Genomic DNA, 15,990 nt, shown 5'->3' with positions numbered 1-15,990 from the left:
CATTATAGCGTTTTCGGCATTGTGTGGCCGTTTTCGGGTGCCCCGTAGCAGAAACAATCACGGCAATATCTTCCCATGCTTGCTTGACTTTATTTGCTAACTTTTGTAGGGTTTCTCGCATCCCCATATATATCTATCTCCCGGCTTTTTACAAAGCCATACAATAAATCAAATGTCACGCAGCTTCAATTAACCTGAATCATTTGGGTCAATGTGTACGCTAGATGTATGCCTATTTTTAAAATATCTCGGATATGGATATCACAATGATTTCCTCATGTGGTAAATACTTTATTTTCCTTGTAATTATATATGGCTTGCCAAAAAATTTGTGTAAATCTCACGTCAGTCTCCTCGGCTGTGAACTTTTCCGGTCTTCCTCCAGGTAATTCCGCCATTACAATAACAAGCCGCTATGGAATATGGGCTCCTCGCTCTTAAAGGGAATGTGAGATGACGCTCTGATTGGTTAATTGCATATTACACCCAAACTACACCTATGGCTGAGTAACCTCCTTTGGACCAACCCATTTGTGTTTTTTCCGCCGTTATAGTAGCAACTGCGCCATAGAGCCGCCCACACAGCTACTTGCGTTTGGCGCCGTCCTACTTGCGTTTCTGATCGTCTAAATAGGGCCCAAAACGTCAGTTTTTCTCATTGTGGTCAAATATTCTATACAAATCAGATTTAGATCACATATAAAGGGTAATATCCATTGATTTCACTGACAGTAATTGTATCTTGTCTCCTGTTTTGCCCCTGTCATTGGCACTGTGACACCAGTGGCCCCTGGCTGGGATTAGTGAGAGGCGTGCAGCCCGAGAGCCAGAGAGGCATGGATCGGCCATCACACCCCACTGACATTAATCAGCCTCTGAGCAGACACCAGGTGCTGCTCTGCAGCCTGCGCCCATTCATCTTCCACTGAGACCTCAGACACACACACACACACACACACACACACACACACACACACACACACACACACACACACACACACACACACACACATACACGCACACATTTGTACTGCGTCTCGTTTGCAAATCAAATAGTGATTAAATATAATCAAATGTAATAGGGTACATGCATTTATACGTTGCTAAATAATTAAAATAGTTACATTACTTTTGACATTTTCAATAGAGTAACTAATTATTTGTAACCTTTCAAAAGTAACCTTCCCAGACCTGCACAAACACACATACACACAAAGCTAGCTACATACAAACCCCCATACTCGCACAATGACACAAACATACATTCACATGCAGCTAGCTACATACACACCCCGGCCTCGAATTCACACTCACATACACATCCACCTAGCTTCATACACACCCACATACTCACACAAGTACACAAACACACATTCACACGCAGCTAGCTACATACACACCCCGGCCTCGAATTCACACTCACATACACATCCACCTAGCTTCATACACACCCACATACTCACACAAGTACACAAACACACATACACACGCAGCTAGCTACATACACACCCAAGTACACAAGTACACAAACACACACGCGCATTCACATACACACAAGCACACACATGCACATAAAAAAACACACACTCACACACACACACGCATCCAGCTGCAAACAACATATCTTTGGATGCCTCTGCCTGTGTGTGTGTGTGTGTATATGTGTATCTGTGTGTGTGTGTGTGTGTGTGTGTGTGTGTGTGTGTGTGTGTGTGTGTGTGTGTGTGCGTGCTTGCGTGCGTGCGTGCGTGCGTGCGTGCGGGTGTGCGTGCGTGCGTGCGTGTGTGTTTATCTGTGTGCTAAGTCAGTTGTCAATAACAAAACTCTGTGCCCTGTTTCGCTTCTCCTGGATAATAGGCCTTCAAAGACCGTCCAGACCTTGATATGTTTGTGTGTCTACGTGTATACATATATGTTCGAAAAGTATTCACATTAAGACACACACATGCATGATAGCATTACCCACCTACATGCTGATGGTGCTCACTAGCTGAGATCCTCCATATGCTATTAATAACCATCAGAGCCGTCACCCTCAGTGAGCAATCAGCCTGTTGTCTGCCCACTCCCACACATGGCAGCACTGGAGAGGATGAGCCCTGTCAATATGTGTGCGTGTGCACGCACGGTTTAGTTTATTTTGGGGGTCTTTTTTGCCTTTATTTAGATTGGACAGTGAACAAAAACAGGAAATGAGTGGGAAAGGGATTTGGAAATGACCGCAGGTCGAATTCAAACCTGTCTGTGGTTGGGATGGTGCTGTTTGCTAGCCTGGATACCAGACTGAACTTAGCCCCGCCCATCACATTTGTGGTCTGGGAAGTTCGGTCTGGCACTGCTCCATTGGAGAGAAATGATCAGTTTTCAGCAAAATGATCTGACCAATGAAATTGTCAGGGTGGGCTTTATACGATGATGGACAGATGATCAACCAAGGCTTGAGTTGAATTAACGGTAGATTCGAAATCGTACCAAGATGGCGGCGTCTCGGGAGCCTGTAAGTGGAAAATATTTTATGTGAATTAAGCTATCTACACGACTTTCTTATGTCTACATTGACTCGGTTAGTTGTGTATGTGCTAAACGAATGTTGTATGAGTATTGTAGGTCTTAACTGAAGCTCAAGGCCATTATTGTTAGGTTAATGCTAACGCTTAGACCAAAACCCCATTGAAACACATAGTAGCTAGCAAGCCTCGCTGCTAATAAGTATTATGTGAGCATGCATATCTCACAGATATTGACAACGCATTAATTTTGAAAGAGGAACAGAGAAACGCGATCAAGACATTTGTCGATTGAAAGTATGTTTTTGCCGTCCTTCCTACAGGATCCGGTAATAGTTTAATGTATCAGATGGTCATACTACGTTGCTCTGATTGGTTCTAGGTATCCAATTGAGTGAGGCATTTTTTTTCCTGGTTCGTGAAACACGCCCCATAATCACAGCTCAATGGAGCAGTATCAGACTCATATTCTGACTAGAATTATGAGTATGACATCATCAGGCTAGCTGTTTGCCCCACAACTCAACTTTTTTTTGTTTTATTGACATTGACAACATTTTGTTAGCTGTGTCTTTGTTCATGTCCGACAAAGATGCACACATGCTTTACAGATATACTGTATACACACACACTGGACTAGGAGACAACAATTGCACATCTTTTTACGTAAACACATGCTTTCACACACACACACATGCTTTCACACACACACACACACACACACACACACACACACACTGACACACACACACACACACACACACACACACACACACACACACACACACACACACACACACACACACACACACACACATACATTTGTAACATTGACAAGTCCTATTACTGTAAGTGGGGCATGGTACTCTATACCTCATCACCAGGGGTTTGTCTTCCATGTTCTTTGGTTTTCCACAGAACTACGGTCTGGAGACGGAGAACCTGAAGACCCTCTCGCACAAGCTCAACTCCTCGGCCAAGAACCTACAGAACTTCATCGCAGGGCGTCGGCGCAGTGGTCACTATGACGGCCGCACCACCCGCAAACTTCCCAACGACTTCCTCACCTCGGTGGTGGACCTCATCGCCGCCGCAAAGAGCCTGTTGGCCTGGCTGGATAGGTGAGCCCTGCAAAGAGCTTCAGGACAAACACACACACACACACACACACACACACACACACACACACACACACACACACACACACACACATACACACACACACACACACACTTGAAAAGAGAAGGCCTCTTGGGCACTAGGATCTCTCTGCATAAACGGAAATATTTATGCATGTTTATATTAATATAGTATTTTCTATATTGCAAAAGTGCACAGAACACCAGGACATTTGGTTGTAAGGTTATCATTATCTATAGAATTTACAAATATCCATACGTCAGATAATATGCATATGTACCATACCTAATAATATGTAACAAACCTTAAATGCTTCTCCATATGCTACAGAGTGTACCGACAGATGTCACAAATATGCATACATTAGACAATAGGCATATGTTCATACTGCCACATACTACACAGACGAATTCACAGCACACATACATAATCTTCCTACAAGGTAGTAGGAAATATATGTATTTTACTCAGGTAAACTGATCCACACACTTTCACATGTATTCATCCCGTAAACCTTGACTAGCTCAACCTAAAGCACGATCAGGACGTGCCTCATCGCGCTTCAGTGCCAGAGTGTGTCTCTTGAAGGCTAAGGTTTAGAGGACATTTAAAGGAAGCATCTGTTACATGCACTACATCATAAGCCAGAGGCCTCCGTCAGGTTTAGCTTCAAGTTCATTTAGTCAGCCATTTGGCCTCTTGATCCTGGCAATAGACCGAGTATTGGTTTCAGTTCCCTTTCTAATCACACTCCCTCTCTCGGCTGCCTCACTAATAAGCATTCATTGATCAAAGAGGGCTGCGCTTGGCTCGCTGCAAGGAGGCCTCCGCATGCAGACAATTACTCATCAGGCGAGGAGGTGATTGGGTGATTAATTGGGGGAGCCCTCTGGTGGTCACCAGACCTGCAATGGGTGACCAGCGGTTGAGAGAGAAGGTTAATTAGGGTCAGTTCCTCGCACTGATAGGGAAAGCCCGAGTCTCATTTGTCTCGCAATGAGAGCCGTAATAGAAGTGGAGCAGCCCAGGGTACCCCAAGATGCTGGGCTGGAGGGATAGTGCATGTTTTGTGTCTGTGGGTATGTGTATATTTGTGTGTATTGTGTAAGTGTGTATACTGTGTATGCATGGGTGTGAATATTTGTGTGTATGCATATGTGTCTGAGTATAGGTGTGTGTTTGTGTGTCTATTTGGTTTGTGTATGGATTGTGCATGTGTATGTAGCCTATGTGGTATTGTCTGTCTGTTTGTATTTTTGTGTGTTTGTGTGTCTGCGTGTGTGAATATGTGCGTGTTTGCTGGAGGCTGTCTTGGGTATCGTGTGTGACAGAGAGACAAGGCGATGCTAACTGACTGCATAAGAGCAATCATGTTGATTTGCCATTTTATGCAACTGCAGTGAGTAATGTGGCACAAGGATCGGGGAGTGAGAACTTACATAAAGCAGATGATTTCTCTCTTTCTCGCTTTTTCTCTCTCTCTCTCTCTCTCTCTCTCTCTCTCTTTACTGCCAGCTTCTCTGTAGACTGCTGTGAGGAGTGTGTGGGACGTGGGCTTATTATTTCCATCACACTCCTCTTCTCTGTGGGTCATAATCCCAGATTGCAGCCAAATGTGGGACACATCCGGCCCAGATCTGGTGCAGATCCGGCATGCTGTGTCTCGTCATCTCTTTGGGGCTCTTCAGTCTTCCACAGAGGTTTTTCCCTCAGAAAACACGGTGAAATGGATGTGACTGATTTGTCTCAATGGAGATGACAGCGGCATGAGGAGCTTGACTGATTTGAGGTCCCGGTGGGGGTCTGGATCCCTGCGGTCATCTAGTTTGGCCTTTCCAGTCAGGTGATTGAACATCCCCTTTTTACTGTTCACTCAAGGGCTTTCAACAGACTTTACTATTCCTGTAATTTCTGCTCTGTATAACCATCAGGTTTTCCTGCCCAGGAGAACAGAAGTGGAGACAGACGCTGACAGACAAAGAGTCTGAGGAGAGAGCTGATGAGGTGGGGGTGATGGGGAGGTGGGGCTGGACAGTTAATCTTTGGAAAGGCTATATGACTTTATCCGGCCTGATAGTGGAAAGCACCCACTCTTGTGTGTTTGTGTGAGTCTGAGAGGGAGTTTGCTCATCGGACCAGGGCTTTTAGCGGCTCCATAGCTGCAGCAGAGTCTTCCGGAGAGTTCCGCCACAGAGCATGTATCACTTGTCATGTTTTCGTAACTGGAGAATGCCCAGTAATGGAAGAAGTTCAGCGGATTGCATTTATAGACTACAGTAATGTAGAGCCAAATCAATACAGCGTCACAGTCTCTCACTCTCTTGTATACTGTACAGGGGAGGCTTCCTTGCAAGGTGAAAACCCACCTGTCATGAGCAATTATGACATGAGTGCCTAGATGTCTAACATGTCTTGAGGTTTGGAGGACATTAATGTAACAGGTATGGTCTGTGTTGCACAAATATGCACAAGAAAGGATTTGACCTTGAAGACTCCTTAACTCTGTAACTGCCACCACACAACACATGTCTACCCATAAGCCGTGAAAGTGCACAGGAGTCAAAGAAGGGCAGGGCAGGGCAGAGGAGAGGAGAGCAGCGTTAGCTTTTGGTGTCCTGGTCATGACTTGACATGCACTCATGAGAAGATTGGATTTTAGCCAGCCCCCCTCCACCTGACACGCTATCTTGGCAATCCTGGCCCTATCTCACTTGGAGACTGTGCAGGTTCACAGGGCTGTTGTAAAGTAGGGGTTCAGCGCTGCTGTCTTTCCCTGGGGTCACTGCCTCAGCAGGCTGTCGGTGAGCAGCTTTGCTGAGCCCCACCCCAACCCCCTCCGCCCCGCCCGCATGCTGGCCAGCTCAGGGCTTATTCTCATTCCAAGCTCAGCCGCTGCCCCGCGGATGATATGAACTCGCCCGGCTGCACAGCGGGTGGCCCGGCTAGGTGATGGCGGCCCGATGATTGTCATTCTGCAGCCCGCTAAACCAGGCCATCATGAGGGAGGCTTTCCAATCCTCCAGGTCAGGAATGACCTCTACTGCAATGCTCAGACCCAGCCCTGATTTGAACACACCTGACCCCAACAGTCAGAGGCTCCTGCATGACTTAACTTAACCAGGCGAGCAACATCAGAGGCCTGGCATTACACTCAGCATGAGGCTGGATTGGGAAGTCAGAGGAGCAGGCAGACATCTGCTTATGATGATTCAGCTTCTCACCTCAACCTTTTTTGGTGTCTGACCTCCAGATCTGGAGCCCATGTTGGGGCAGCAGTTCAGTGGCAACAGCAGTAATTCATGTTCTTCCCTCCTCATGGTAGTAGCTGTGCCCCGCTAGCTGAAAGGGAGGGAATGGTGAGAGTCGAGTACAGAGGAAGTCTATATTTATGTGTGTGTGTGTGTGTGCGTGTATGTGTGTGTGTGTGTTTGTGTTTGTGTGTGTGTGTGTGTGTGTGTGTGTGTGTGTGTGTGTGTGTGTGTGTGTGTGTGTGTGTGTGTGTGTGTGTGTGTGTGTGTGTGTGTGTATGTGTTGTGTGTGTGTGTAAGCAGTCCTTAAGTAGGACAGAGAACTTTAAGGCTCTCATCAAAACTGCTGAAATTCAGCTTGTCTCTAGACTGAACTCCTCCACAGCAGAAATAGAGAGAGAGTGCCACAGGGAGACATCAGTTGGTGGAATCTGTGGGAGACCAGGAGACTGGGGAGAGGGAGGGAAAGTGCTTGGAGACTGAGGAGAGGCAGGGGAAGTGCCAGGAGACTGGGGAGAGGCGGGGAAAGTGCTAAGCTGTTTGAAGAGAGTGATTGTGACAAAGAGAGATAGAGATAAGGATAGGGGTGAAGGCAGATGGAGATGGTATCTGGTCTGAGGACACAAGAAACATCAGTAAAGCAACAATGTAATCCGTCACCCTGTGGAGCCTATTGGCCGCTGTCCACTCATGTTGATCACTGAGGCATTGCAATTGGCCAGCCTCCACCATATGTTGATCACGGAGGCTTTGTCATTGGCTGCCGTCCACTAATCTTGACCATTTGAACTTTGGCTTTAGAGGACTATTTAATAGTGTGACAAACGGGGACAAAGTGCTCTGGGTACCATGTCACTCACTCTCAAAGTTTGACTTTTTAAAACTTTTGAGATACACATGGGAGGTATTTTGTGACTATCATCTGTTGTTGTTTACAGCTTTAAATATTATGTGTCAATACAGGATATTTGAAAAACAACAGGTTCAGTGCATCAGGCTTCTTGCATCAGTTGGTTTAACCACCATACTCCATCTTATCCCATCAGCCAGTCAGTGGAGTGTCAGCAGAAGGACTCCACTCAAGAGCAACTCATCTGTGGCACATCTTACAAGAGGAAACTACACCCTGAACGGCGGGAATATATATATATATATATATATATATATATATATATATATATATATATATATATATATTCTGTTTTTCTGCAATTTTCCACTTTCCACAAAATAAGGCTGTCTAGAGAGAGATCAGTGCCCCGGGAAGGCAGGCCTGCAGGCTGACTTCAAGTGGCCTGCTCTGCCTTCCAAGTAGAGCTGGCAACTCGGTAACCTAGAAAGGGGGCAGCCACAGAAAAACAGCATGGATGAAGGCGGTTGGTGTCCTGCTTGCGGGAGGTGCTGCAGGATAGAGGGCGTCGGGGGTTGGAAGGGAAGGGGAGGAGAGGGGAGGGGAGGGCTTTTGGAGGAGGTGGTGGTAGAGGGTGGGCTTGGGGTAGTTGGTTAGATGGTTGTGAGAACCAATTTTCCTGAAGCTCTGTATATATAGCACGCAGCCTAAATACAAATGACCCATATTTCAGTGCATCGCTGGAGGGGCTGGTGGAGGGAGACGGAACGAGGTCTGGAGGACACTGAGTGTGAAAGAAACACATGCTCAGATGTACAGTGGCACACACACACACACACACACACACACACACACACACATACACCTTCAGGTAAACACCACAGGTTTATACGCTTGTGTACACACACACACACACGCCCACACACACACACCCACACCCACACACACTACGTACAGTGAATGCCACTGGCGGTAAGAATGATCTAACGGTTAATTCCAGGTGCAACTTTTTTTTCAGGTCACCCTTTGCTGCAGTCACGGACTACTCGGTGACCAGGAACAACGTCATCCAGCTTTGCCTGGAGCTCACCACCATTGTACAACAGGTAGGCTGAACCAGATCCTCACAGCACCACTCTCACCACTGCACTCCATCACTGGTACAGAGAAAGGGAAACCCTTGTACAGCATGTAGTATGCATTGTGTGGTCGGCTGATTTCAATTTATTACAAAGGACACATCAAAGAAGGGGAAACAACAAACAAACTATTTTAAACACAGTTGAAAACACAATTATATGTCATGCATAAATGCTGTACGTTTTGGTTTGTTGTTGTTGTTGTTTGTTGTTGTTTGCTTCGCTTTACACATCGATCTTCAGACTCCCAGGATTGTGTAAATGTGGTGCTCACAGACAGTGGCATTGCGCAATTACAGTCAAATCCTTTGACGTTATTTCACCAGTGGCACAGTCTCTCCCTGTCTCATGTGTTTTTATAGACCTGTAATATTAACAAAGCATGTTTACCACGATGCCACGTACTCTTACTCCAGTAAACAATCCCACACGAGTGAAGTGGAAGGGCATCCTCCGGAACACGATTCACGATCCTCAGCTGTGTGATAGAGCTGCAGGCTGATAGTCATCATCATGATCGTCATAATCATCCCACCATCAGCTAGCTATCCCCGGCCCACCTAACCCTCCAACTCAAGTGACACTCCTGCCTCCCTGCCTGAGTGCCACTGCAGCAGGGAGGTTTCTGAGCGTGTCTCACTCCTGACTCACTCCTCTCCTCCTCTTCTGTCTTCCTTAGTCCTCCCCATTGCATCATTCTCTTTCCACCTACCTCCCCCTATACTCTGTGTGTGTGTGTGTGTGTGTGTGTGTGTGTGTGTGTGTATATGTGTGCTTGTGATTGAGCAGGCTGATGATGGATGAGGTGATGTGATTTCTATCAGCCCTGCTCTCTCTCCTCTCTCTTCCTCCTCCTCCACTGATCTCTTGGCTCAGTGAGGAAGTAATGAAGAAGCAGAGCATCGTGGGTGATGTAGTCCCTGGGGAGCATGGTTTGAGGGAGAGAAAAGAAGTAGGCCAGTGCCTTGACTCTCCTAAGAATCATTTAGTGGCAGGTGGGAGGAAGAGGGGGAGGAGGAAATTGTGTTACTCTTTCACAGCAATCTTCCATCTTTTGCCTGAGAGTGTTTTTGTATTGTATGTCTATGTGTGTGGTGTGTGTATGTGTGTGTTTGTGGGACTGTGTGTGTGTGTGTGTGTGTGTGTGTGTGTGTGTGTGTGTGTGTGTGTGCGTGTGTGTGCGTGTGTGTGTGTGTGTGTGTGTGTCATATCATGCTAATGTGTATAGATCTCTCTGGATGTTTGCCTGTCTGTGTGTATAACATGTGCATGTTGGAATGTGTGTGTCCATGATAGGGCTGAATGATTAATTGCATTTGCGGTTTAATCGCGATATGATGAGACGCGATTTTCAAACCGCAACTTAAATACGTTTTTTTTTTTAGATGGAAAATTTTGCACACAGTGATAAAAGCAGCATAACGGATCACTTGCTAATCACTAACGAGATGCTAGTGGCTCAAACTAGCGAAATCTCTTGAAATGTGCTTACTTTCACACTATGACCAACTAGTTAGTCAACAACTGTCCTAACACAGTCAAACATCAAGCAAGTGCAACACAAGACGGCAAATAAGCTACTTACTAGTTCGGCAGACAGTAAAAACCAGGCGGCTTTAGGTACACCTACTGTACATAACCCAGTCATTTGCCTACGGACCCTGGTATGGCAATGGCACAGAGGCGATTCTCCATATTAAAAGTAATTGTAGTGCCCCAATTTTCAAAGCTGTTATTTTAAGGTAAAACTGCTTATCCTTACCCTAACCCTGAAGTACAATTACTGCATAAGGCCAATTTAAAAAGTGCATGCCTTGTGTTTATACTTGATTTTGTTTAAATTACTTAAATGCACACTAAATGTATCTAATATTGTGTTATATTTAAATCATTCAGTACGTTTTGTTGGAGAAAAAAAGAGGATAACATTTTTAAAAATCGCATATCGAATCGCAATCGCAATATTTTTGGGAAAAATTGCAATTAGATTATTTTCTCAAATCATTCAGCCCTAGTCCATGAGCGTCCATGTTCCACCAAAATGCCTTTGTGAGTTGGTCAGGTCCCGTTGCCGTGACAATGACCTCAGAGGTGAGGAAGCATTAAAAGGACGAGTGGGTCTTCACCCGCACTGCCCAGAGAGGCGTCTCCTAATCCCGGCTCATAATCCCGGGCCAGATTAAAGAGGGAGAGTGGGAGGCCAAGGCGCTGCGCTAATCTGCACTAATGCTCCACGGCGTGGGCCAGGGCCCGGGGATAACTCCCCACAGGCCCAGAGTCCTGCTGGAGCTCACAGCCCATATATATCTCTCTGTCTGTCTCTCCTTTTCATCCTCTCCCTGTCTCTCCTTCTTGGTCTCACCCACTTTCTGTTCATCCCTTTATTTCTCTCTGTATCTGCCCCTGTCTCTCTTTCTCTCTTTTCCTTCTTATCCCTCCTTCTCTATCTCTCTCTCTTTCTCTCTCTCTGGCTCTCTAGGTTGGAGTAGGCAGGCAGGCGGCGGGGTCTCTGAGGCGTGTGTTGTAGCAATGAGTTGTTCTTCATGGGATGAGAGAGAAGAGTGTGGGTGGGAATTTGTTATATGTTTGTTCAGATGTGCTTCACCCCATTCTCTCTCTCTCTCTCTCTCTCTCTCTCTCTCTCTCTCTCTCTCTCTCTCTCTCTTGGCCTGCTTTCTTGCTCACTCGCTTCCGATCATGCTGTCTGGTACAAACACACACACACACACTTGCGTGCTCTTTAGGTCTCTCTTGTTGTGTGTATCTGTGGTCTGCGTGCGTGTGTGTGTAGTCATGTATTCTTTTATGAGGTGTGGGTGTTAGAAGTGTTTTCTGGTCCGTCATTTTGGTGAGCAGTTATTAATTCGGAGGAAGTGCACATACATACACAGACACAGACAGACACACACACACACACACACACACACACACACGCACACGCACACGCACACGCACACGCACACGCACACGCACACGCACACGCACACACAAACACAAACACAATATGAGAGAGTTCCTTGGGGGTTGGGGTTTCTTGAATGACTTACTGTGTAGCTGTCTGCACAATGCCTTTCTTTTTCTCTCACATTTTCTTTCAATCCTCCCTTGCTTTCTTTCTCTCTCTCTCTCTCTCTCTCTCTCTCTCTCTCTCTCTCTCTCTTTTATTTCCCCTTTCTTTCCCTTTCTACCCCGAACTCTCTTTAACAACACTTTTCCTCCCTGTAATCATCTAACCCAACAGTCCTCACACTGGTCTGAGGAGAGCCAATTACCCTATTGTCACAGTGGGTTACATGTGCTTTTTTTTACAAGCAGAACACTCATTATAATCAACTCCAGGGGTACAAACAGTCTGTTTTTAATTTTTTAATTTTGCATCCACCATAGGTGTTGTGGTTGAGATGCTAGTCTGAAAGTCTGATCAGACCAGAGTTATATCAGCAGGCAAGTGACCGTCAAGTTGTACGGAGATAATGTGGACTGGATCTGTGGATGAAATACTCTGAGACAATACTGCAAGACATCCCTGTTTGTTTGTAAGATACGAGTGATCCCTGTTCGTTTCTGGCAGACGTCACAAGCCTACTAGAGTAGGTCTGAGTGCGTGATGTTTTGAAAAGGCTGATGTCAGAGGGCCTTGTTGACATAAGGCTCTGGCTTCTCATCCAAAGGGCTGAGAGCTTGAGTTCTCCTTGCCCTTTTCCCCCTGTTATAGACAGCTGCATCACAGAAGAATGACAGGACTCTCACTTTAAATGTCTCATTCAGAGCCTGAATGTTAATACAAGCCTTGGGCTACCAGCTCAACCTTGAGACGTCAGCACATCCCACAGAATGAGAGAAAGTCACTCACACAGAGGGAGATGGTGGGGGTGGGGGGTATGTATTCCCTCCATTGGGCCTGTAGATTATACATTTAAGAGTCCTGAGTCCCTTTAAGATGATCAAAGAACATACATATTTTGAATCTCTATGGAAACTTTCCATTCTATGTCATAGCTGAATCCACCAATTGTAGATATACAGAACAACTCAATTTGTGTTGTTGCTAACCCCTTGAACATGCAAACCAAATCATTGTCTGCTTACCTAAAAAAGATCTTACTAGTTTTCCATTAAGCTAGAGAGAGAGAAAGAGAGGGAGAAAGACGGAGAGACAGCAACAGGCAGTCAGGCAAAAAGACATCAGGGAAAGAGGGATGGGGATTTTATGATGGAGTTTATTATGAGGTGGAGTCTAGCAAATGCACTCTAAGTGCCTGTTATTTTGGGAAATAAGGCCTCTCCTGGTGTGTGCAACCGTGTGCATCTGTGTTTGTGTATGTGTATGTGTGTGTGTGTGTGTGTATTTATTTATGTGCAAGTGTGTTGCATTTTTGGGTAAGTGACAGATCTAACAACGCTCTTTCGATAGGAACAGATTATGTGTGTTTTGTTCCACCACCACCACCAGTGTCGTTCAGAACAATAGTTTGTCAGCAAATGCTTATTTAAATGCCTCATGATTTGGCCTCTGTAACCATATCCCTTATGTCTCAGACAGGTATGTTTACTTCAACTGCCCGTGCCCACTGGTGAAGTAGCTGAGTTATGCAAACATATATGTGTGGCTTTGTGTGTGTGAGTGTGAAGGCTTTCAAGTATTCTTTCTTGACTAACTTGCGCCGCTCTCCTTATTCTCTCTCTCTCTCTCTCTCTCTATCTCTCTCTCTCTCTCTCTTTCTTTCTCTCCTCTGCAGGATTGCACTGTCTACGAAACAGAAAATAAAATCCTCCATGTGGTAAGCTCTGCACTCCTATTCTGCTGCACTCATCACCTTTCCTCTTCACCTTCTTCCCTTTATCTCTCTCTCTCTCTCTCTCTTTCACTCTCACTCTCTCTACCTTCCTCTCTCTCTACCCATCCTTCACCTTCTCCTGCTGGTCTCTGTGTAAAGCAGTGATGCATTTCTGTTGCTTCCTATCTAGATTGAAACCCTATGTGACATTTAGAGCTCTGCACTAATCGAGCTCTGTGTCAAGCAATATTAGTGTCTCAACATATTCCATGGTGCCAAATGAAGTGCAAACACTGGCTCTCGGAAGCCGTACACCCAATAACAAACGCTTGCTTTTTCAAATTTATGGAGATGAAGAGGGCACTTTTGTTTTGGTTTAATCAATCAATAAGCGGCATTTGGATACTAAGAGGAAGCCGGCCATTAGGAAACGCCGGTTGATGCCAAATCCTAACTGACATGAGAGCTTGTGTATATCAGTTGCCAGCAAGAGTAGCCTGTTTGTATGTGGCAGAGAGATAGAGTGGAGAGAGATAGAGTGAAAAAGAGATGGAGGAAGAGAGAAAGAATTAGAGAGATGGGTAGAGAGAGAGAAAGAGAGGGTTGATAGAGAGAGTGAGAGAAATAAAGGAAGAGAGAGAGAGAGAGAGAGAAAGACCTTTCTGCTTTCTGCCTGGTTGCCCATGTCTCTCCTCCCCTGCTGACAAAGCCAGCGCTACAATCAGCCGCCGCCACTGCCGCTGCTACTGCCGCCACTAGGCCAGGCACAGCTGTCATTTTTCCCAGAATCCCACAGCTATAAATACCTCCGCAGAGGCCCTGCAAACTCCCTCTTTTATTACCCCCCCCCCCCCCCCCCTCCTCTCCACTGCTCCCTCTCTGAAGCACTCCTCCACAGGCCAAACACACACACACACACACACACACACACACACACACACACACACACACACACACACACACACACTCACAAATAGACACACATTCAGACGCGTAAATCCACACACACACATAAATACGCACAAGAATACACATACACACACACACTCACAGATGCACAAAAATCCACACACAGACACACACACCCACACACACCCACACACACACAAGTAAACACATACAAACACACACACACAGACCCATACACACACTAACAAATACATGCACACAAGAAGATATTCACACGTACACACATCCACACACACAAACATGCAGAAACACACAGACCCACACTCAAACAATTCATAGGCACACTCTCTGAAAAGGTGGAATGTGATGTAGGATAAGAAAAACAGAACCCTGAGCCGAGGTAACAGACAATATGATGCTGTATGAATGAGAAAACAGCAGATGAGGAGAGAAGGGACATGTCGACTCCTCATATTCAGCTCTCCTTTGCTATACACCAAAAAACAACAGCACCAGACAAACATGAAAGAGGAAAATGGCAGGGCTGCAGGTTTCTTTCAAAATCAATCTATAAACTGTTGGGAAATTGCGGTATTCACATTAGGTCTCCAACTGCGTGCCCAAGTTCACAAATTCTTATTAAAAAGTAATTTTGCCCCCAAAACGCAAAACCTGCAGAATCACGCAACACCCCCAGACACTCAGAAGCAATAAATCCAAAAGAGTCTCCTAGGCTTTCTCTGAATATTCCCCCACTATTAAATAATATTTCACCATGTCAGTACGGTGTGTATGCACAGAGAAGAAGCTGCCTGCTTTCAAAGCACTGATATGGATAGTGTGCCACACTCAATATCACAGATGCAGAAACAGCAAATAAAATCATAGTCGAGCAGCAAAGTACAAGTAGCAGAACAGATTGTGTAGAGCTGCTCTAATCTGGGGAAAGAATGCTCTGCTCTTTTGAGGCTGTGTGGCACCTGCGGGGGCATTTCTCTGACAGCCTTTAAATCTGACTACAGATTTTTAGATGAACAGCTTTAGGCGGATAAAGCTCTTCATGACTCTTGTGTGTCTACATCAACATCACAATGAAAATCTGCCCCCCTCCCTCCCCCTCTCTCTCCCTCTCCCTCTCCCACTCTATCTCTCTCTCCCTCTCCCCCTCACTCTCTCAGTACAATCACACTGTCGGTCCCTGCAGTGAAATCTGATTTGGAGGGATAGATCTGTCGTATGTTGTGTTGTTTGATGGACAGCATGCACGCACGAAAAGGGCAAGGCAGCCGTCGGTCACAGCATCATCAGTGGACAAGGACTGAGAGTAGCATTTCGCACAACAAGCTACAGTCATGTCCTAACAGGGACCGTGTACACACACACACCACACACACATAAACAAACCTACACACCTACACA

The 15,990-nt window shown here is 45.8% G+C and overlaps 1 protein-coding gene across 1 annotated transcript in view; it reads left to right on the top strand.

The window, feature by feature from the left end:
• The window catches only part of cnksr2a (connector enhancer of kinase suppressor of Ras 2a), a gene marked incomplete at both ends in the record, with an annotated part of 80,283 nt that overhangs the window by 20,262 nt on the left and 44,031 nt on the right, over positions 1 to 15,990 (top strand). Inside the window, 3 exons of the mRNA XM_080855392.1 lie at positions 3,426 to 3,628; positions 8,746 to 8,851; positions 13,624 to 13,665. Coding sequence (XP_080711518.1) covers positions 3,426 to 3,628; positions 8,746 to 8,851; positions 13,624 to 13,665 — 351 coding nt within the window. The remainder of the gene's footprint in view (positions 1 to 3,425; positions 3,629 to 8,745; positions 8,852 to 13,623; positions 13,666 to 15,990) is intronic.

This window comes from Sprattus sprattus (assembly GCF_963457725.1).
Source record: "Sprattus sprattus genome assembly, chromosome: 17".
Lineage (NCBI taxonomy): Eukaryota > Metazoa > Chordata > Actinopteri > Clupeiformes > Clupeidae > Sprattus > Sprattus sprattus.
This window is presented reverse-complemented; position numbering and strand designations above follow the sequence as displayed.